Below are 22,977 nucleotides of genomic sequence, written 5' to 3'. Positions count from 1 at the left end.
GGTAGGTTAATAAATTGCCCCTAGTGTAGGTGGGTGGCGGGAGAGCCAGAAGTCAATGGGCACGTAGAGAGAATAGGGGAATGGGATTGCTCGGAGTATGAACTAACACAGGATGAACGACAAGCAGCCATCAAGCACAACCTCGGATGCCTGCTAATCGATTGTCTACTCTCCTGCTTGAGTCAGCAGCTGCCGGCTACTGGTGCTCCGGTGAAGTGCAATGGGACAGCCTCACCCTTATGATTCTGTCAGAGCGATGCCTTCTCCGAATCCTATTCAAACCCTCCACGAATCGAATGAAGCCGTCCAGCAGCTGCCACTCCTCCTGGTCTGAACGCAGCTTCTCCCCGTAAACGTCACAGTGACTCTCACCCTCCATGATACGTTTCGTGGCCGTTACGCAGGCTGGCAGCAGCAGGAACCTAGTTCGCCAGAACTTCAGGGACTCGATCAAACTGTGGAGCACAAGATCGTAAGAGAGGAGAGGCAATGCAGCCCTCTCCACCATTCATTGACATAGCTCGTCCTTCACTTTGTGCAAGCTTCATCCAATCTCCTAATGCCCAAGGATTTATCACCATGCCTTTGATGTACTCACCCACAGCTCGAGGGTAGCAAGTTCCAAAGACTCATATCCCTCGGAATAAAGGCATTTCCCATCTCAGTTCAAACTGGTGGACTCCTTTTCCTGAGACTATCTCCCTGGCGCTGGATTCTTCGCCCCAATCTACCCCAAGATGGGGCCCTTCCTCACAGCTTCAAGCTCCCTCAGAATCCTACAGGTTTTAGTGAGATCACCTCTCATCCTTCCAACCTCCCATTCTTTCTTCTCATTTTTTCCTCAGACCAGGAGTCCAACCAGTTTGGCACTGCTGCCAACATAAGGAGGCCAACACCAAAATGTTGGACTTGCAACAAGACTTCCTTGAGCCTATACACCAATCCCCTTGGAACAAAGGCCAATGTATCACCTGCCTCCCAATTTTTCTTTGTTGTACCTTCATGCCACCAGGTGTTCCAAGTACCAACATACCAAGATCCTTCAAGACACCAACATTTACTACAATCTCACCATTTACAAAATGCACTTGTTTTCTTACTCTTCCTTCCAAAACAAATAATCTCAATCTCCTACATTATAATTTAGTGCCGCGTTCTTGCCTGCTGGTAAATCTGTCACTATCCCTTGGCAGTGCAAGGTCCCAGGATACCGCATGGGGGGGGGGGCTATCAGATGATAGTTGGCATCAGCCCATACAAGGAAATGAGCGCACGTGACCAGAAGGCAAGCATTTTAAGGAATATCTCAGAGGAGGATGGAACGATAGAGACGCTGGGGTGAGGGAAGGGAATTCTAGGGTCAGCACCCACTGGACTGAAGCTTTGAACTTTGCAGCAAAGGAACTTTGGGTTTGCAAGAAACCAAAACTGGAGGAGAGGCAAAACAATGGGAGGGTTATAGGCCTGGAGGAGATCAAAGATAAGGGGCGGCACACAATGTGCTGGAGGAACTCAGCAGGTCAGGCAGCATCTATGGAGGGAAAAGGTTTTTATACTGGCCATCTCCCCTCTCTCTATCGGACCAGATGAAGGGTCTCGACCCAAAATGTCGATTGTCCATTTCCCTCCACAGATGCTGCCTGACCTGCTGAGTTCCTCCAGCACTTTGTGTGTTGCTCCAGGTTCCAGCATCTGCTGTCTGGTGTCTCAAAGGGGTGTGTGGATATGGAGTACTGGACGTGCTCAAGTTTGCAGAGAACGCCAAGGTCTGAACAGCCAAGACAACAGGGAGGTGGGGTTTTGATGTACCAGAGACCAAGGCAGCAGAGATCACCACATCACCATCTCATTGCCCAATATCATGCTTCCTGCCCACCGATTTGGACACTGCATATCGCTCTTCAAACCTGGCCACTATAAATCCGCAATATCAGTCTACACTATACCCCAGTGCCCCCTTCTCCAACTGTACATCCACACTGGACACTACCTCATCTGATCATGAGTAAAAACATAGAAAAACTACAGCACAATTCAGGCCCTTCAGCCCACAAAGCTGTGCCGAACATGTCCCTACCTTAGAAATTACTAGGCTTACCCATAGCCCCCTATTTTTCTCAGCTCCATGTACCTATCCAAAAGTCTCTTAAAAGACCCTATCGTGTCCACCTCCACCACCGTTGCCGGCAGCCCATTCCACACACTCACCACTCTCTGAGTAAAAAAAACACTTACCCCTGACATCTCCTCTGTACCTACTCCCCAGCACCTTAAACCTGTGTCTTCTTGTGGAACCCATTTCAGCCCTGGGGACAAAGTCTCTGACTATCCATATGATCAACGCCTCCCATCATCTTATACACCTCAGTCAGGTCCCCCAGTCTTCTGTCGCTCCAAGGAGAAAAGGGTTAAAAAATTAGATCTATATTCTTTGGAGTGTAGAAGGATGAGGGGTGGTCCTATTTAAACAAACCAGATCAGGGGGCAGAGTAGATGGAGGTGTTTCCATTGGTGGAGAACCTTGAACGAGGAGACATGGTTACAAGATCAGGTCGTTTAAAACTGTGGGGACTGCACCTATTTGTTCAAGTTCTACCAGGAATTTCACCAGCTTGAACACTTAGGAGCAGGGATCAGCTGATGCTTTTGCTGGGGTAAGGGAGATACCTGGTAGCCTCACCCCGACTGGGAGACTGGGGATGGGATGGCGATCGAGGCGGTTTCCTCCCTCAGAACGCAGAGCTGGAGAGCAGCCCGCGAGGACACAAACCTGAAATCCTCGGAGCCTGACGAGCAGATGTACTGATCCAGATAATTCCATTTGTACTCCTCCAGACGCTCGTGAGAGAATTCCACCCAACATGACACAAACTCTGTGCTTGAATGTGGTGGGCAGAGGCTGTAGATGTACTGGATCTGAGCAGATTCATAGGGATACCTGAAGGAGACGGCAACAGCCATAATCAGAGCACAGAGGATCCACCCGCCCAGCTTTTCCAAACCCTACTCTCCAATTCCCCTCTAAATATTCCCAGATTAGGCAACAAAACAGCAATGGGATTTGATAGATTACACACAAACACATTTTTTGACCCTCCTTCACATCACTTTTCTAACTCTTCTCCATCCCTAACATAAAATATACGACACCTCAGGCTACAATTAACTCAAGTCCCAGTAGTTCCCAGGGTGATGTAATGCTCTCAAGCTTCATGGGGAACCATTAGGAGCTGCCTGCCCCTGTTCCCCTCTGTGCACTTCCATTGAGCCACATCTCCCACTTCCACAAAACTCTCCAGATCTCCAGTCAATTTTTCCAAATCAACATCTCTTATAGACGCACTTAACTGCCCTAATCACACCCACTAACAATGTCCCCAATGCTTCATGAAGAGTTCCCATGAAATTATTGGTTTATTATTGTCACTTGTACCGAGGTGTAGAGAAAAGCTTGTCTTACAAACTGATCGTACAGGTCAATTCATTACACAGTGCAGTTACATTGGGTCAGTACAGAGTGCATTGAAGTAGTACAGGTAAAAACAATAACAGTACAGAGTAAAGTGTCACAGCTACAGAGAAAGTGCAGTGCAATAAGGTGCAAGGTAGATCGTGAGGTCAGAGTCCACCTCATTGTATAATGGGACCGTTCAATAGTCTTATCACAGTGGGGTAGAAGCTGTCCTTGAGCCTGGTGGTACGTGCCCTCAGGCTCCTGTATCTTCTACCCGATGGAAGAGGAGAGAAGAGAGAATGACCTGGGTGGGTGGGGTCTTTGACTATGCTGGCTGCTACACCCAGACAACGAGAGGTAAAGACAGAGTTAAGATAAATTCCACAGTGGCATTGCAAAGAAGCAAGACCCCAGTAGGAATCAATAGGCAGAGGGTCTGTTTTGGAGTTGACCAAGGGATTACTGACACCAGGGGAGCTCCACCCTCCACACACAACAATCAGGGATCACTTACACCCATCTAAAGTACAGGGGGAGGGGAGAAAGGGTTTCAGTCTAACATCTGATTTGGAAGATGACACCTGATGAGAAACACTCCCTCAGCTCTGCACTGGAGCATCAGCTTGGATTATGCCTTCCAGTGCTGAGAGGGACTTGAGATGTTATCTAGGCAGGGTGAGAGCACATAACACGAGGCTCACACTGAAATACAAGAGTGTGGCGACTCACCGTCTAGTCGGGCGAACCGGCTCGGCAGTCGGGTTGCGCGGCGTCGGAGCAACGAGGCCCAAGATGGCGGCGGGCCTCGTCTTTCCGAGCGACGGGGAGAACCCGCGTGCGGGAAAGTCCTGATGACGTAGGACTTACGTCATTGCCGGTTTTTTGGGCGGGAGTTTTTCTCCCTTAAAGGGCCCGCACAAGGCGGGAAAATAAACCAGTTCTGTTTGGCAATCCTCCGAGTAGAGTCTTGTTTTATTCCGCGGTAGCAACCGCTACAAGAGACTGATAAACCACAGTTCAGACATGCTTTTTTGGTTACAAAGTGCTTTGGAATGTCCTAAAAGGTTCCATTTAAATGCAAGTTATTGTGCTCTTCATCTTTTTAGAAACACAACACAATTACTTTACATCGAGGGCAGCAATCAGCTTGTGCAAACACAACCTTATAGACCCACGCCTAGCTCTGTTATTACTTTTACTCTGTACTACCTCAATGCACTGTGTAATGAATTGATCTGTATTAACAGTGTGCAAGACAAGTTTTTCACTGTACCTCGGTACAAGCGACAATAATAAACCAATACCAATAGCTAAGCTTCTTGCTGCTAAAGCGATAATCCTTGCTTCATTTTACCAGGTTCACACTGAGACAAATCCTCTCCCACATACTAAGAATGCCATAATGTTGTGACCTGGGACACGGTAAAAGCTTGAGATCGGCTCTTCTTCCCAATTCCAGGTCATCTTCTCACTTTACTTTGCCAAAGTGATTGCAGTATCTTGATCAAACCACTCAGACACCAGGTGGGTAAACGTTTGGCTGGAACAGTTACGTCCCACTTACTTGGGTAGGTAACGAGTGACAGTTATCATCTTGTCCTTCAAGCAGACCTTATGAAAGGTGCGTCCCATGCTCAGCCAGTACGAGATCTCCTCCTCTTCCAGCTTGTTCCTGGACACCAGACCTGCAGATACAGGGAGTAAACCAGTGACTGAACATTACCACTGAAGACAGCCAGCAGCTGAACCCGCAAAGTGTTGGTATTAATTAATGCCTTTCCAGTCGGCAGTGGTGACCAAGCAGAGCCATCTACCACATCGGTACCAGAGATACGTCTGATCCCAGAGAGGTGTGGTGTCTCCAGTAGATGTGAATGTTGGACTCTCTCTCCTTGGTTTTGCTGCTAGTGTCCTCACTTCAGTTTCCATCTCAGCTTTGCACTCACACCCACTCTTCCACCACGAGTGGGTCATAAACATTTTAAGCTCTGGGTCGCTGCTGATGTATCAAAGGCCACCTCTGCCTGGCACCTTTCAGTGCCCAGACATACTTGAGACTTTTTCCAGGAATGAGCACAGAGCCTCAAGGGGTACTGGTGGGGAACTGGAAGTGCTGCCTCGGCACACCTTGGGTTACAGTGTGCTAGCTTGTCCCCTAGAGGGAAGGGCTTGATTTTCACCCTGTGTGGCTGAAGAGAGAAGTTACTCTTCTCCACATTATCTGGAATCAGGTGAGGAGTTTAAGTCATTACAGTAGCAACGCTGTGAGACCAGGACACTGATCAGCGTGGGGAGAGGTAACCTGGCTGCTGCAAGGAAGTGCTGTTGGTTTTGGGTGCTCGAGTTCCGGGAGATGGGTCAGTGGGATCCTCAGAGCAGGGAGCGCCATCCTACTGGTGGATGAACTAGTCTGTGAATTTGCTGACGGCATCCACAGGACAGGACATATCAGCATTCCAGTCCTGGACCAGAGGCTGACCAATGGTGGGGATCACCCTTCAACATCTTTACCTTATGCACAAAACAGGGGAAGGCAGTGGCCACTTGGCCCCTCGAGCTTGTGCCACCAAAGACTGTTGCTGATCTGATTTTAGTCCTAATTCCTGTCTACACAGTAACCATTCACTATCAAGAATCTCGCTGCCTGCCTGAAAAATATTCAAAGACAGTTTCCACAGCCCTCTGAGGAAGGGAATTCCAAACACTCATGACCTTCAGTGGGAAAAATTTACCTCACATCTGTCTTAAAAGGGCAACTCCTTGTTTTTAAATGATGGTCCCTAGTTCGAGATTGTCCCACAACAGGAAACATCACCCCACGCTCACCCTGTCAAGGCCCCACAGGATCAACTACACTTCACTTCAAGAAGTTCTCTCTCCCACATTCTCCTCTCGTACCAAACACTTCCACAGAGGCACAGCGAACAGAGCCACTGCCCCACAGCTCCAGAGACCCAGGTTCGATCCCGTGAGTGGATTCTACATGTTCTCCCCATGACCCGTGTGGGTTTCCCCCAGTGATCTGGTTTCCTCCCACATCCAAAGACCTGCGGGTCGGTAGGTTAATTGGCCGCTGTAAATTGTACCTTGTGTGGGTGAGAATTGGGGGCAGTTGATAAGAATAAAGTGGAATTAGTGTAAATGGGTGATTTAGATAGTGTAGATGTGTGTAGATAGTATAAAGGGCTGACGGTCGGCACAGACTCAGAGGGCCGAAGGGCCTGTTTCTGTGCGCGCGCGCTCTCTCTCTCTCTCTCCAATCCAGGAGGCTTCCTTGCAGAAACAAGAGACTGCAGACGCTGGAATCTGGAGCAACGCTCAATCTGCTGGAGGAACCCAGCGGGTGGGGCAGCATCTGTGGGAGGAAAGGAATTGTCGATGTTTCGGGTCGAAACCCTGCATCAGCACTCAAAGTCGAGTCGAGTCCTGACCCACTAAGCTCCCCCAGGTGATTGTTGGTCCGAGGGTCTTCCTTTCCTGGCGGAGACAGGATAGGGTAGGATTGCAAGCCAACCCCTGCACCCTAACCAAAGGGCAATCCTTTGCCTGTTCGGTTAAACAATGACCGTCAGCAGGCGACTTAGCAGTGGGGTCAGTGGAGCCTGATCCCACACTAGATCATGGTCATTTGCCTGCCCCCAGGGAACCATGGGCAACTCCAGTGACGTAAGAAAATGCGCCAAAGATTAACTGTCCGACAGCGACCAAGACTGAATTCTTGCCGCTCTGCCTCAGTGACATGGACAAGGTGAACGACCGGCACACGGACCTGGGAGGCTCCTTACCTCGTGTGTAGAGGGGGCTGCTGCTGAGGGGGGCCGGGGCTGCAGTGCTGGCCAGCTTGTTCTTGGGCTGCACAATAATCTGGTAGCCCTGCATGAGCCGCTGGCAAATGAACTCCTCAAACACCTGCTGGGCTGACGTGATAGGCCCGTCCTCTTCTCTCCTGCAACAACCAGAGCAAGCAGGTCAGTCAACGCTTCGTCTCCTCCCCAAGCCCGAGACGCGGGGTCCGCCGACTGCCACAAAGTAGAGGGTTCACAGCCCGGCAAGGAGACTGATCCCTCACGAGCACAGGTCATTGGACAGCAATTGGTGTTGGTTTATTATTGTCACTTGTACCGAGGTGCAGTGAAAAACTTGTCTTGCATACCGATCGTACAGGTCAATTCATTACACAGTGCCGTTACATTGAGTTAGTACAGGGTGCATTGAGGTAGTACAGGTAAAAACAGTAACAGTACAGAGTAAAGTGTCACAGCTACAGAGAAAGTGCAGTGCAATAAGGTGCAAGGTCACAACAAGGTAGATCGTGAGGTCATAGTCCATCTCATCGTATAAGGGAACCGTTCAATAGTCTTATCACAGTGGGGTAGAAGCTGTCCTTAAGCCTGGTGGTACGTGCCCTCAGGCTCCTGCATCTTCTACCCGATGGAAGAGGAGAGGAGAGAGAATGACCCAGGTGGGTGGGGTCTTTGATTATGCTGGCTGCTACACCAAGACAGTGGGAGGTAAAGACCAAGGAAGGGAGGCTAGTGTCCGTGACATGCTGGGCTGTGTCCACAACTTCCTGCAGTTGCTGTACAAAGCCGTGATGCCCTGTGACCACCAGCCTCTGCGGGGGCAGCTGAAAGCAGAGGCTGGCATTTATGTGGAACCCTCCACCACGTGACAAGGACACCACCCCAGGCCTCCCCGAACTGCCCGAATCCAGCTTCCCGCCCGTTCTCTCCTCTACCGGGACCCCGACGGGTTCTGTCACTGATTTTGTTCCACGTTTGCGACCGACCCTCCTGTGCGCTGTGGGAAGATATTTCATCCTTCACTGCCCCCTGCGGTCTGAGCTTGGGCAACAAACGAGGTCCTCCAGAAGTTCCCATTAAACTGTCCACCAACCTTCAGTCGTCGGTCCCAAGTCCGCTGGCTGGACTTTTCCCCCGGCGGACAGGCACTGACTTGCCTCTCTCGGGTTCTCCCACGCGGTGGGTGACCCCGCTGAAGCGTTGTACAGTGCGCCGAGCTCGGGGCACCGCCGTCACCTCTCACAGAGCAATTCTGCTTGTCAGTCTCCCTACTCACCTCCTCCCCAACCTCAGGGAAATTGGAAACCCTCAGCCACATGGGTAACTCCACATCCTCGACCCACGTGGATGCGGCCTGGGTTTTGGCCCCTGCACCACCTCACTCCGCCCAGATGCTGGCACCCTGACACAAAGAGCAGGCACTGTCACGCCCCTCACACAGTCAGCAATCGGAGTCGTTAACGAACAGAAGTGCAACAAGCTACAGACACCCCCTGAGTTAACGAAACATGGCCAGGTGCAAATCCAGAGAGAATTGGTTATCCTCCTTTGCTTGGAGCAGGTGCACTGGAGGGAGTCTCCGCAGGGGTGGAATACACCACAAGGACCACGGCTTGGGCACCCGGGTAACAGGTCCATGCAGTGCTGGGACTGAGGTGGCTCTCCCTCCCTCCCTCTCTGGGGCCGTCTCAGTCCAGCAGAGCAGAGGCAGAGGAAGAGATTGAAGCACAGTTGGCTCAGACTGGGTGGGTCTGCTGGTTGTACCAGTGCAGGGGCAGAGAGTGCAGGACAGGGGTGGGGATGCAGCTGCCCCAGGGACCGGGGGCAGAGGGGGATGGTATTACCTTACAGACTGGGATTGGGGGAGGGGAGGGTATGGTGTTGTCATACGGTGGGGGGGGGGGGGGGGTTGTGGGCAGAAACAGTGTTACCATACGGACTGGGGTGGGGCTCTGGTACGTGTGCTGAGGTGGGCTTGCTGTGGGCTGCCGTTGAACCACTGTGGGCCGCCGTTGAACCACTGTGGGCCAGAGCCGAGTCCGGCCATTCTACGAACACAAGGAGGGAAGATGTTCACCAAATACAACAGCAGAAAGCAAGCTGAGGCCCCAGGGACCTGCCAGACCCACGTTACTGATTGTCCTTTTACCTACGGCCGGTGGATTCCTTCACCCTACCTCCATCTTCGATTTTACATTTGTTTTTCGATCAGATGTAAAGTTTGGTCGGACGTTGGCAGATGGACTATAATCCTGACAAGTGCGAGACGAAAGAAATGAGTCCAACGGAAATAGGACGCATACAATAAAGGGTAGGGTGCCAAGGAATGTTGAGGAACAGAGAGACCTTGGGGTTCAAACCCATAGTTCCCTGAAAGTGGCAACACTGGTAGATGGGGTGGTGAAGGACGAATATGGCACACTTGCCTTCATAGTCAGGGTACAGAAGACAAAAGTTGGGACGTAGTGTTGGAACTTTACAAAACACTAGTTAGACCACACTTGGAGTGTTGCGTGCAGTTCTGGTCTCCACAACAGCAAGGATGTGGTGCACTGGAGAGGGTGCAGATGAGATTCACCAGGGTGATGCCTGGATTGGAGGACTTTAGTTATGGGGAGGGATTGGACAGGCTGGGCTTGTTTTCCCTGGAACAAGGGAGACCTGATAGGAGTACAGAAGATCATGAGGCGCAGAGACAGGGTAGATAGTCAGCATCATTTTCCTGTGGTGGGGATATCGACAACAAGAGGGCATGTTTGTGAGAGGAGGGAGTTTCATAAGGGGATCTGAGGGGCAAGTTTTTTTTCCTTAAACACAGGGAGTGGTTGATATCTGGAACTTGCTGCCACAGGGGGCAGTGGAATCAGATACCATCACTGTTTTAGGAGACGTTTAGACAGAGGCAAGGCATGGAAGGATATGGTGGGCAAGTGGGATGCGTGTAGATGGGCAAACAAGTTGGCATGGGTCCAGTGGACTAAGCGGCCTGTTTCTCTGCCATGCAGCTCGAGGACTCCTTTCCATTTCACCATAAAACACGAGTTCACCCTCTGCCAACGTGTCAGCAGATATTCCCCTCAACAGACAGGGCCACGGACTGCTCTCAGTGTGAAGCTGCTGAAGTGGGACAAACTGTAGTAACTGCTGAACCAGCGTCTGTCACTCTGCCGTGGCCGTTCCCGTGAGTCATCCCTCCCCTGCAAGAATGAGAAGGAAGAAAATGAACCCTGGCAACCTGGGGGCGTCGGCCTCTGCCTCGAATCCATGCTTCCCAGGAGGGGCTGGCCCCACGGCAGTGTGCACAGGGAGTACACCAGCTGTACTGCGATTGGTTGCTTCACGACGGTGACCAATCTTCCAGACCCTTGTTAGCCGTGAGGGTGTGAACTGTGCACGAGAGGTCACAAACTCACCCACACTTCTCAGTTCCAGAGACTGCAGCGCATTATAAAGGCTGACAACCGGTGTGCAGTGACGTGGTGCCCAACTGCCCTCTCAGAAGCACCGGGAAGACCCATCAACGTGAGAGACAGACCGTCAGCCCGAGGTTCTGGTAAATCTGACCAATGTATTGGGAGACGAGTGCTGGATGGACCCGATGCTACCTGCATAGTGTGCCCTCGTTAGGAAACTTCATGCAGGCTGCAGAACTTTAGAGCACAGAAAAACCTACAGCACAATTCAAGCCCTTCGGCCCACAAAGCTGTGCTGAACACGTCCCTACCTTAGAAATTACTAGGCTTACCCATAGCCCTCTATTTTTCCAAGCACCATGTACCTATCCAAAAGTTTCTTAAAATACCCTATCGTATCTGCCTCCACCAAGGTTGCCGGCAGCCCATTCCACGCACTCACCGCTCTGAGTAAAAAAAACTTACCCCTGACATCTCCTCTATACCTACTCCCCAGCACCTTAAACCTATGTCCTCTTGTGGCCACCATTTCAGCCCTGGGAAAAAGCCTCTTGACTATCCACACGATCAATGCCTCTCATCATCTTATACACCTCTATCAGGTCACCCCTCATCCTCCGTCGCTCCAAGGAGAATCTTACTGGAGGTGGCGGTTGACAGGAATGTGCGGAGGGCAACAGACTAAAAATCCAGGTGAAGTGTGGAGCTGAGACACACGCCCACAGCACAGGTGAGATTTCTCGGTCTGGAGGCAGGGGTGTGAACAGTGCATGCAGTAAACCACAGGATCAGATATCAGAACGGATGTCATGTCAAATTCTTCAACCAAACACCACATTCGCATTTTTAAAGTGAAGCCTCAGAATGGCTTTCCCCGTCCCTTGCTGCCAGAGGCTGACAGCAAAACACTGCCACCTGCTGGAATAAACTGCAGGTCCTGGTTTGTCATCGCCTGCCATTCAAAACACAAGGACTCCGGTCTCAGACAGTTTTCAGCGTCAAGAACCGCTCCCCAGATTGTGAACACATCCGGCAGGTCAGCTCATTTGTCTTCAGTCTACTGAAAGCAGCAGCTTCAGTGGTGTTTTTTTTTAAGCAGAAAGCAGGCCATTCACTGGAATGAGATGCTGATTGAAACTGGAATCCAAGCCACAGTGTGGAATTACTGCATTTGTGAAATTCATCACATACTCATCCTCAGGAGCTGATAAAAACAAAATTCTCCATTCCATACCCCACCCTACAAATCGTCAGCACGCACCCACCTTCAGTGCAAGGTCTGCTATCTTGTCCCAATACCCCGTACTATTTTCACAATTGCATTCCCGCGTTTTACTGTTAGGCTCTGTTTAAAGCCATACCTCTCCTGGGCAAGGGGCTCACATCACACGAGGCTTCCACACAAAGTCGCCAACCAATTAAATAACATGTTAAACTGATCCATTTGAGTGGAGCAGTTACATTTCAATGTAGAGCCATACAAGACAGAAACAGGCCCTTCGGCCCACCAAGTCTATGCGGACCATCAAATCTGAACACAAATGGGTGCTGCTTGTAAAAGATAAATTGGAGATGAGGAAGAGGGCTATGGGTAAGCCTAGTAATTTCTAAGACAGGGACATGTTCAGCACAGCTTTGTGGGCTGAAGGGCCTGAATTGTGCTGTCGGTTTTCTATATTTCTATAACTGGAAATGTAAGGGTTAACCACTGGGAACGTAAAGGTTAATGGTGTGCAGCTATTCTTCCCATGGCGTGATATTGCTTCAACAATGGGGTGACTATAGTTATGGCTACAAGTTTGCAAGTGCTGGTGAGAAACAGAAATGTTTAAGGCATATCTTGCTTTGCTACAAGTTTGCTGTAAGCAACTGCCTTTAGTAAGTGCTACTTTCCACGAAGTGGGTATAAAAGTAGGGACACTGGGTGGGGATCAGTACCGAGCTCGGGTTACACTATTTCCTCTTTCTCTGTATCCCTCACTCCCGCTAGCGTTAAACTAATAAAGCATTGATTGTACGCTCCTTGGTTCTGCTGTTGTCTGCTTTATTACAGTGCAGGTTGACTTTCACACACTCAATCCACGGAGGAACTTGGTGGGTCAGGCAGCATCAGATGAGCTGCTGAGTGCCTCCTGCAGTTTGTTTTTTGCTCCAGATTCCAGCATCTGCAGTCTCTGTGTTGCCACACAATCCATGTTCTTTTTCCTGGCCCGGGCTTTGAACATTGTACTCTGCTGATTATGCTCCAAGCTCTTTTGCTGTCAAACCAATTAGACTTCTGAGACGGAGATGCAAGAGAATGCAGATGCTGGAATCTGGAGCAAGAAACAAACCACTGGAGGAACGCTCCAACTTCGAGGTCAAGGTGTCCCCTCCCACCCTATTGACAATGGGACAAACGGGTGGTTTCTGTTCTGTATGTTTCTCAGTCTGAGATCAAAGCTCCGATATATCAACCTGAAGCTAGAAGGCAGACACTCACTGCATATTTAGTACCTGACATCAGGAATCAGTAGTTATGGAGTAATACAGCTTAGAAACAGGCCCTTTGGCCCAACAGGACCATGTTAACCATGTACACTAATCCTACACTGAACCCATTTAATTCCCCCACATTCCCATCAACCCCTTCTACCACTCACCTACATAATAGGATCAATTTATGATGGCCAATTAATCTACTAACCCGCACGTCTCTGTGATGTGGAGGAAACTGTAACACCCAGGGAACACCCAAAGAGTACGTGCGAATTCCACAGACAGCACCAGAGGCTGGGATCAAACCTGGGACTGGATTTTGCTTTCTATTCTCAGATTAAGCAGACATGTGATGCAGGAATTAAGAGGAATAGATAGAGTGGACTCTTTCCCAGGGCACCAATGCTCAATACAAGAGGGCATGGCTTTAAAGTAATGGGTGGGAAGTTCAAGGGAGATGTCAGAGGAAGGTTTTTTTACCCAGAGAGTGGTTGGGGCATGGAATGTGCTGCCTGGGGTGGTGGTGGAGGCAGGTACATTGGTCAAGTTCAAGAGATTGCTAGATAAACACAAGGAGGAATTTAAAATAGAGGGATATGTGGGAGGAAGGGGTTAGATAGTCTTAGCCAAGGTTTAAAAGTCGGCACAACATTGTGGGCCGAGGGTCCTGTATTGTGCTGTACTGTTCTATGATTCTATGAATTGTAATTACCAACAGTAACTGCTCCATTATGTCAAAACTCAGGCAATAGTCTCATCCCCGCCTTGACCATCCCGTCCACCAATGCTGTCTGGATCACCACACCCCCACCCAACATCCCTCCAGTTTCCACCTCCCAACTGTGGCAACTCCCAAAGCCAAGACTAAATAAGGGAAAGAACGTAATGCGTACCTGTCAACAGCAGTCTCTGGGAGGAGGTCATAACAGCCTTCCGTGTAGTCATTCTGCAAGCTCTGCCGGTCGGGGAAGTAATCTGTAGTGAGTGGCAAGCAGGCGGGTGTGGTAAGAGATTTCCAGTCAACACCCACTGTGCAACAGAAACTGGGCACTACAGGAGGAGCAGACAGCATCAGAACTTCAGCGCGTCAGAAAATCATTTGGACACCAAATTCCAGGAGGGTGGGGGTTGGGGGGGGGGGGGTGAGGAGGTGGAGAAAAAGTAAAGCCATTGATTGAGCAGAAAAGGAGTGGAAAGAGAAAAATAACAAATCAGTTGTTAAAAAAAATCCTTGTATCCAGATTTAACATGCATTTATATTGTGCAAAATTTGACAGCAATATCACAACACAAAACTAACACATTAGTAACTGTTAAGCACATAAATTAAATGGGTAGTTTGCAAAACGTGGGATCATTTGCTTGCTGATCACATTTTTTTTAATCTATTGTTAAAAATTAGCAATGATTGGAGTCACTAGGTAAAGTGAGCTTTCACTGTGTATGGTACATTCAACACATACATAACACAGACAAAGGAGCTGAATCACGTACCATGCCACTAAGTCTCAGAGCAGGAACACAGGAACAAAACAAAAAGAGCAGAAATCAAAGTAGGAAGTGAAATAAAACCAGCACGAGATCCTGTAACGTCTAACACTACTGTCGGCAAACGTCTCCTGCTGCACCAGGAGTCACACGGAAGCTTTTCTCGTTTGTTCTCGTCAGAGTGGCTTCCTAACTGCAGCAGGCAAACAGTATCAGGCGTACAAATGTTTAAAGTGTTCGTCAAAATAGTCACACCAAATACCTGCCCTTCCCTCCCCACCAGGTGACCGTTACATTGTCGTTACACAGAGTGCTGCTCAAGTCAGGCAACAAAGAGGTTACGCAGGAGTTAAGACATAGTCCATACACCAGCTCTTTGTTACAGTGAGTGTGGTTTTGTAAGTTTTTAAATGTTTAGACCACGTACGCTTTGTTCATCCTTTACATCCCTCTTTCTCAAGGTGCTCTCTCACTGGGCTTTTGTTCCATAGGCACGGTCCGCACTCCTGTCCAGTGAGTCTACACCACCCGTGGTCAGCAAAGCACTTCAAGAAAACTACCTAGAACTCTTGTTCATAAGAGGGTGCAGGGATAAACCCAGTAACTACCAGTCAGCTTAAACTCAACGGTGGGGAATAATCCAGAAATCAGGGACAGAATTAGCAGTCACTTGGACTAGTTTGAATTGACTGGAAAAAGCCCGCGTGGAATTTTTAAAGGGCAAATCAGGTCCAGCTAACTTTTCTGATGTATTAACAGTGGAGGTTAATGAGGGAACTGTGGTTGATGTAATATACATGGACTTCCAACAGATATGTTTGTTATCTGCCACATAACAAAGTTTAATTAAACTTAAAAACCGTAGAAGGGGCTGTGGCAGAAGAGAGCAATGGACATTTAGTTATCAAGGGAATCAAGACATAAAGGTAAAAAAAATCCGCCACAATCTTATTGAGTGGCGGAGCAGGCGACAGGAACTGAGGGACCAACTCCCGCAGCTATTTCCGATGCGTGGACGTAACAGGAACAACAGCAAATGAAAGCTTTTCTTCCCCCCACCCCCACGCCCCCCAAATAGGAGGGTACACTACAGTGGAGTTCTAAAGGAGCGAGTACTCGAATCACTGCTTTTCCTTTGGACTTGTGTTTGGGTACAATTTCCTAATTTGCAGATGACACAAAGGTTGGAGGCAAAGTGAGCCATGAGGATGTTAATTGACTTCGAGGAGATACAGGCGGGCTGGGGAAATGGGTGGACAGGTGGCAGATGAAATTTAACACCGAGAACGTGACGTGCTATGTTTTGATAGGAAAAATAAGAAGAGATAACATAAGCTTCTAAACAGGGAACAGCAGAGTGATCAGAGGGGTACAGGGGAATAGTTCATTGGAAATGGCAAGGTGGGTTGAGAAAGTGGTTTAAGAGCAGACAGGATCCCGGGCTTTATAAACAGAGGCAAGGAGCAAGGAAGTTGCATTACAAAATACCAGATTGACCTCGGTGGGAGCATTGTGTTGAATTTTAGGTGCCACACTTTAGGAGAGGGTTCAGAAGAGATTCATTAAAATGGCCCAGGGCTGAGGGACTTCAGACATGGAGAGGGGTCTTGATGACGCTGAGGACAGTGTTGGTAAGGGTTCTTAATGTTCTAGAGTATGTAGATATCAAGAGAGAGGATGTGTTGGAGCTATTAGAAAATATTAGGACAGATAAGTCCCGGGGGCCTGACGGAATGTTCCCCAGGCTGCTTCGTGAGGCGAGGGAGGAGATTGCTGAACCGTTGGTTAGGATCTTTGAGTCCTCGTTGTCCACAGGGATGGTACCGGAGGATTGGAGGGTAGCGAATGTTGTCCCCTTGTTCAAAAAAGGTAGTAGGGATAGTCCAGGGAATTACAGACCAGTGAGCCTTATGTCTGTGGTGGGTAAGCTGCTAGAAAGGATTCTAAGAGATAGGATCTATGATCATTTAGCGAATCATGGACTGATTAGGGACAGCCAGCATGGATTTGTGAAGGGAAGATCTTGCCTCACTAGCCTGATAGGGTTCTTTGAGGAGGTGACCAGGAAGATTGATGAGGGTAGTGCAGTAGATGTGGTCTACGTGGATTTTAGTAAGGCGTTTGACAAGGTTCCGCATGGTAGGCTTCTTCAGAAGGTCAGAGGCCAAGGGATCTGGGGATGCTTGGCCGTGTGGATTCAGAATTGGCTTGCCTGTAGAAAGCAGAGGGTTGTGGTGGAGGGAGTGCATTCAGATTGGAGGGCTGTGACTAGTGGTGTCCCGCAGGGATCGGTTCTGGGACCTCTGCTTTTTGTGATATTTATTAATGACTTAGATGAGGGGGTGGAAGGGTGGGTTAGCAAGTTTGCAGATGACACAAAGATCGGTGGTGTTGTGGATAGTGTGGAGGGCTGTCGGAGCTTACAGAGGGATATTGATAGGATGCAGAGCTGGGCTGACAAGTGGCAGATGGTGTTCAATCCGGAGAAGTGTGAGGTGGTACACTTTGGAAGGACAAAGTCCAAGGTGGAATACAAGGTAAGTGGCAGGATTCTGGGCAGTGTAGAGGAGCAGAGGGATCTGGGGGTTCATATCCACAGATCACTGAAAGTTGCCACACAGGTGGATAAGGTAGTTAAGAAAGCTTATGCGGTGTTGGCTTTCATAAATCGTGGGATTGAGTTTAAGAGCTGCAAAGTAATGATGCAGCTTTACAAAACTCTGGTTAGACCACACTTGGAGTACTGTGTACGGTTCTGGTCGCCTCATTATAGGAAGGATGTGGAGGCGTTGGAAAGGATGCAGAGGAGATTTACCAGGATGTTGCCTGGATTAGAGAGTATGGATTATGAGGAGAGACTAAAGGATCTAGGGCTTTACTCATTGGAGAGAAGGATGAGGGGAGACATGATAGAGGTATACAAAATATTAAGAGGAATAGATAGAGTGGACAGCCAGCGCCTCTTTCCCAGGGCACCAATGCTCAATACAAGAGGGCATGGCTTTAATGGGGGGGAGAATGGGGGTGGGCAGGTGAATTCAAGGGAGACATCAGAGGGAGGTTTTTCACCCAGAGAGTGGTTGGGCGTGGAATGCGCTGCCTGGGGTGGTGGTGGAGACTGATATGTTGGTCAAGTTCAAGAGATTGTTAGATAAGCACATAGAGAAATTTAAGATAGAGGGATATGTGGGAGGAAGGGGTTAGATAGTCTTAGGAGTGGTTTGATGGTCAGCACAACATGGTGGGCCGAAGGGCCTGTATTGTGCTGTATTGTTCTATGGTTCATTAAAACGGCCCAGGGCTGAGGGACTTCAGACAGACAGATTGGACAAGCTGGTGTTACTCCCCTTGGAACAAGCATTGCAGGGGAATCTGACTGAGGAATTTACAACCATGAAGGGTATGGACAGAGTAGATAGAGACTTCCCACTGGCGGAAGTGTCAACCAGCAGGAATATAGAATGAAGGCGATCGTCGAAAGAGCCAAGGAACACGCCTTGATCAATACAGAGAGTGGTGTGGTGTTGGATTGCTTTACCACGCACAGGCAGATCCAATTCTCAAAAAGAAGCTGGAGAAACAGCTAATAGCGAAAGGTTCAGAGGACTCTGGGGAGAGGTGGGGGAATGGATTATGGCGCCAGTACCAAATGGTCCCTTCCACGCTGCTAACATTCTGTGGCCAAGTCTGACTGCGCCCGGCCCAATACACCCACAGATTCACAGCCCAAATGGACACACGGGGCAGCTGTCAGAGGCTGATCTCCTTGCTGCACAGCCTCTCGCCCATCCCCAGCAAACACCCACAACCTACCCCAAGCTGCCAGCCTATCCCTGTTGCAGCACCCTCTGGAAATGAGATCTAGGACCACTAGAGTCATACAGCACAGAAACAGGCCCTTCGGCTCGACTCTTCTATGCCGACCAAGATTCCCATCTAAGCTGATCCCATTTTCCTGCATTTGGCCCATATCCCCCTAAACCTTTCCTATCCAGATACCTGTCCAAATGCCTTTAAGTGTTGTTAATGTACCCTGCCTCAACCACTTCCTCTGGCTGCTCGTTCCATTTACAGATCGCCCTCAGGTTTCTTATTAAATCTCTCCCCTCTCACTCTAAACCCATGTCCTCTAGTTCTCGATTCCCCGACAGTGTAATTAAACCTTCCTCTACCACCTCTAGCAGCTTGTTCCACTGTGTGGAAAAAGTTGCCCCTCAGATCTCCTTTAAATCTTTCCCCTCTCATCTTGAATCTGTGCCCTGTAGTTCTAGACTCCCCTACCCTGGGGAAAGGACTGTGACTATCTACCCTGTCTATGCTCATCATAATGTTATAAACTTCCATAAGGTCAGCCCTCAGCCTCCTACATTCGGGTGAGAACAAACCCGGCCTCTCTAACCTCTCCTTATAACCACAGCCCTCCATTCCAGGCATCGTCCTGTTGAATCTCTTCCGCACTCTCTCCAGAACCACCACATCCTTCCTGCATCACACCAGGCAGTGCCTGGAGGCAGACCACCAGTCAGAGGACTCTGCTGTGCCACACGTGCAGCACCAGAAGTTAGAAATAGCAAACGCACCGTACACAGTGATATTAGGAAACTACTCCAAAAAAAATCTATAAATAAGATACAAAGTGTAATCTGACCAGACATAACACCCTGAAGCCAACATGGAGGGAAAATAAAACTCCTTTAGAAATTTGAGACAAGAAATTCTGCAGATGCTGGAGGAACAACACCTCATATTCTGCCTTGGGCGCCTCCAATCTGATGGCCTCAACATCAATTTCTCTAACTGCCGGTTACCCCTCCCCTTCTTTTTCTCTTCCCCCCCAAATCCTTCATCTTCCCTTATTCCGATGGCTCCCTTCCCCTGCCTTGATGACCTGTCCATCTCCTCCTGTCCCCCATCCTTTATTCCCACGGTCCACTGCCCTCTCCTCGGCTTATTCTCCCTCACCTACTACCTTCCCCCTCTCACCTGAACTCACCTATCCCCTGCCTGCGTGTGCTCCTCCCCCTCCCCCCCACCTTCCTATTCTGGCTTCTGCCCTCTTCCTTTCCAGTCCCGATGAAGGGTCTCGGCCCGAAACGTCGACTGTCTATTTCCCTCCATAGATGCTGCCTGACCTGCTGAGTTCCTCCAGCACTTTTTGTGTGTTGGTCCTTTAGAAGTTTTCCACTTGGGCCATCCATATTTGTTTCCCAGTTCCCTCCTTTCTTGGAGCTGAATATCCCATACTTGTACTTCCCAGTGGGAAGTGTGGCTTCAGCTCCAAGCTGAGCTATTACATGGTTGGCTCCAAGGTTCCTGCTACGAGCTCAGCCAACCCATCCTCTGCCAGCCTTCAGGCTGACCACTTGGCTGCATGGTGCCTTCATTCACCAGCTCACGGCGAAAGCCTTCGGATCAGAATTGATTTACAGTGGGAGTGAATGGGACTGGCACATTGGACTTCAAGGTTGAGATCAGGCCACACTCTCTCACCACCGGTCACTGGCTGGACAGCTCATGCCTGGCTTTGGATAAGTGGAAGTAGAATTGATATGTGAAGAGCAGCTGGATAAACAGACCCAAGTGTACGGGAGGCAGGTGGACCTCAGAACAATTAGTGTAGGCCCAGTAAGGTGTGGAGCCAAAGGGGCTGAGATTGTTGGGGAGACCATGCACGAGAGACACTATCAATGGTGTGGGTCCTATCAGTGAGGTATTGGAAACCCCATCAACCAGAGCAGACATTCGCACACCGCATTGCAATGGTCTGTGATGCTATTCCTACAGTGCCCAGGTTGAGCCATGTGGTATCATGGCCATGGTTACAAGACAGAGGTTCTGGCAAGAGCCAAGGCTTCCCAGGGGAGCAGAATGACCGTGCATTGCTAAAACATACACCCACTGTCAGCTGAAGCAGAGCAGCAGGTCACCGACAGCTGAAAACGAGCAAAACAGAGCTCACAGGCAGGGACACAACCGAAACAAAGAGACTTGCAACAGCACACGACCGGACACGTTTCACCAGAATACAAAATAAAAACAATGTTGGAAACACTTAACAGGTCAGGCCACATCTGTGGGAAAAGAAACAGTATCATTACAGGTCAGAGAGACCCTTGTGTTAACTGTTTCTCTTTCCACAGACGTGGCCTGATCTGCTGAGGTTTTCCAGTATTTTCTGGTTTTATTTTAGGTTTTCAGCATCTGCACTTTTTTTTGATCCTTCACTTATCAAAATAGAAGTTCAGTGAAAAGACTTCTTCTCCAGGATGAAGCACATGGATGAGTGTGCAGCAGAGCGCTGGGGGCAAGGATAAGGGCCCAATGGGTTAATGGGCAGAACGTCTCCACTTTGAATTCTCCAGCTGCGATGCTCACTCATTGCGTGGATCCAAGGCTGAGGGAGATTCTGGGTACAAAGGGAAGGGATAACGGGATTGGGCGGGAACAAGGACGAGGCAGCCAAGGCCTTACTGAAGGCTGGAGCAGGCTCGAGACACTAGGCTAACTCCTGCTCGTTTTCCATGCTCTCTGCCTTGCCCTGCCACTGGGTGGGGGGGAGGGGGGGGGGGAAAAGAGGGGTGCAAAATGCTACTAATTTGGCCCTAGGTTGGTCGGGAATTGGAGGAGAAAGAGGAGGGGATGGAAGTGCAAATGTGAAACTAAATGCATAATATCTATAAATAGACAAAATACAACATTGTCCCCAGGTCCCTCGACATTTCTCCAACCACCAGTTCTCTCTGCCATTTCCTTATTTCCTTCCCTTCACTCCCCCCCGACCCCCACATTTCCAACGTCTGTCCCTGCACTCTTGGCTCTGGCTCATCCCCGACTCACTTGGATCACGGCCAGTCGAGGAGTTCTCTTGGGATGACGCCTGGTTCAGAGGGGTCCCTGCAACAAGAACAGTGATCTTGTGATAAGCCATTCTCCGATGAGAGGTGCAGAGTTTTCAAGCACAAAGCAAGGCGTACAATGAAGTGCAAGGAACCCTGCAACTAACCACTTCTCAGTCATCTGACTCACGGCCAAAGCAAGGACCAAAGAATTTGCACAAATCCTTAACTTCCAAAACACTCACTTTACATTGCTGGAATCTAAATGAAAAACACTATGATGTTGGAGAAACTCAACAGGCCAGGCAGCATCCGTGGAGAAGGGTTCTGACCCGAAACATTGACCGCCTGTTTTTCACTTTATATTGCAGTCTGTTTTCTTTCTACTACCTCTATGTACAAACATATGGCATTGTGTGTAGCAGTTAGTGTAACGCTATTACAGCACCAGCAACCCAGGTTCAATTCCAGCCACTGTCTGGAAGGAGTTTGTACGTTTTCCCTCGTGTCTCCACGGGTTTCCTCCGAGTGCTCCAGTTTCCCTCCCACATCCAAAGACGTACGGGTTAGGAAGTTGTGGGTAGGCTATGTTGGCGCCGGAAGCGTGGCAACACTTGCGAGCTGCCCCCAGAACACTCTATGCAAAAAGATGCATCTCACTTTGTGTTTTGATCTACACATGACTAATAAAGATATCTTATCTGTCTGTCTGGTTGGTATGCAAACAAGAGGTTCTGTTTTAAACTGTATCTCAATACATGTGACAGTAATAAGCCAATATCCTGACCTGTGTATCACTGTATAAATGCTGTTCTGACCTAAATACTACTGCATAAATGCACATTGTTTTCACCTGTATATTACACCGTAAATGCATGCTGTTTGACCTGCATAGACATCTACTACTTTAATGTGTGTTTTACTGTACAAATGCACAGTTTTGCTCTGTGTTCTACAGTATTGATGCATGCTGTTCTGACCTGTCTATTCCATGATTTAGTGCAAGGACTGCCGAGCGGGCAGTTAACACACAACTGGGCACATCCGTGCTCCGAGCTGAACCCTCGACATCAGCTCGTGAAGAAGTCAACGGTGAAAGTTCTCGTTGGACAACTGGAGTGACGGTGAGAGCGAGCACGCACCCTGTGCATCCTCACCTGCACTGTGACTGCTGGCTGGGCTGCTGGCAAATTCGTCCGTTCCCGTACAACCAAGGAAGGACAGGTTATCGGCAGCCTGTCGGGCTGTGCCCCGCCTGGAAGCGAGAGAAAGCAGAATCACATGGGGATAAGCAGCAGGGTGTTCGACACCACTCGGTGGTACGTTCGGAGCCAGCACTCCACCAACACTCTTCCAGTTCAATCTCTAACACGGTTTACAGTCAGAACTGATTATGTTTATCTGGAACGCAGGAGATTGAGGGGTGACCTGATAGAGACAAGAAGAACATGAGGGGCATAGACAGGGTGAAAGCACATGGTCTTTTTCCCAGGGAGTGGGTGCTA

General features: G+C 49.3%; 1 protein-coding gene across 6 annotated transcripts in view; it reads right to left on the bottom strand.

Moving 5' to 3' along the window:
- depdc5 (DEP domain containing 5, GATOR1 subcomplex subunit) overlaps positions 1 to 22,977 on the bottom strand; it is a 119,722-nt gene that overhangs the window by 40,751 nt on the left and 55,994 nt on the right. For 4 of the 6 annotated variants that reach the window (XM_052032028.1, XM_052032033.1, XM_052032029.1 and 1 more), the window contains exons 23-29: positions 22,630 to 22,727; positions 21,474 to 21,530; positions 14,042 to 14,225; positions 7,240 to 7,400; positions 5,019 to 5,139; positions 2,771 to 2,938; positions 236 to 455 (exon numbers count right to left, since the gene is read on the bottom strand). In XM_052032028.1, the coding sequence (XP_051887988.1) occupies positions 236 to 455; positions 2,771 to 2,938; positions 5,019 to 5,139; positions 7,240 to 7,400; positions 14,042 to 14,225; positions 21,474 to 21,530; positions 22,630 to 22,727 (1,009 nt within the window). The remainder of the gene's footprint in view (positions 1 to 235; positions 456 to 2,770; positions 2,939 to 5,018; positions 5,140 to 7,239; positions 7,401 to 14,041; positions 14,226 to 21,473; positions 21,531 to 22,629; positions 22,728 to 22,977) is intronic. The other 2 variants (XM_052032031.1, XM_052032034.1) reach the window with 2 other exon arrangements.

This window comes from Pristis pectinata, chromosome 17, assembly GCF_009764475.1.
Source record: "Pristis pectinata isolate sPriPec2 chromosome 17, sPriPec2.1.pri, whole genome shotgun sequence".
In the NCBI taxonomy this organism is placed as follows: domain Eukaryota; kingdom Metazoa; phylum Chordata; class Chondrichthyes; order Rhinopristiformes; family Pristidae; genus Pristis; species Pristis pectinata.
The sequence above is the reverse complement of the archived record's forward strand: the minus strand, read 5'-3'. Positions and strand labels throughout refer to the sequence as shown.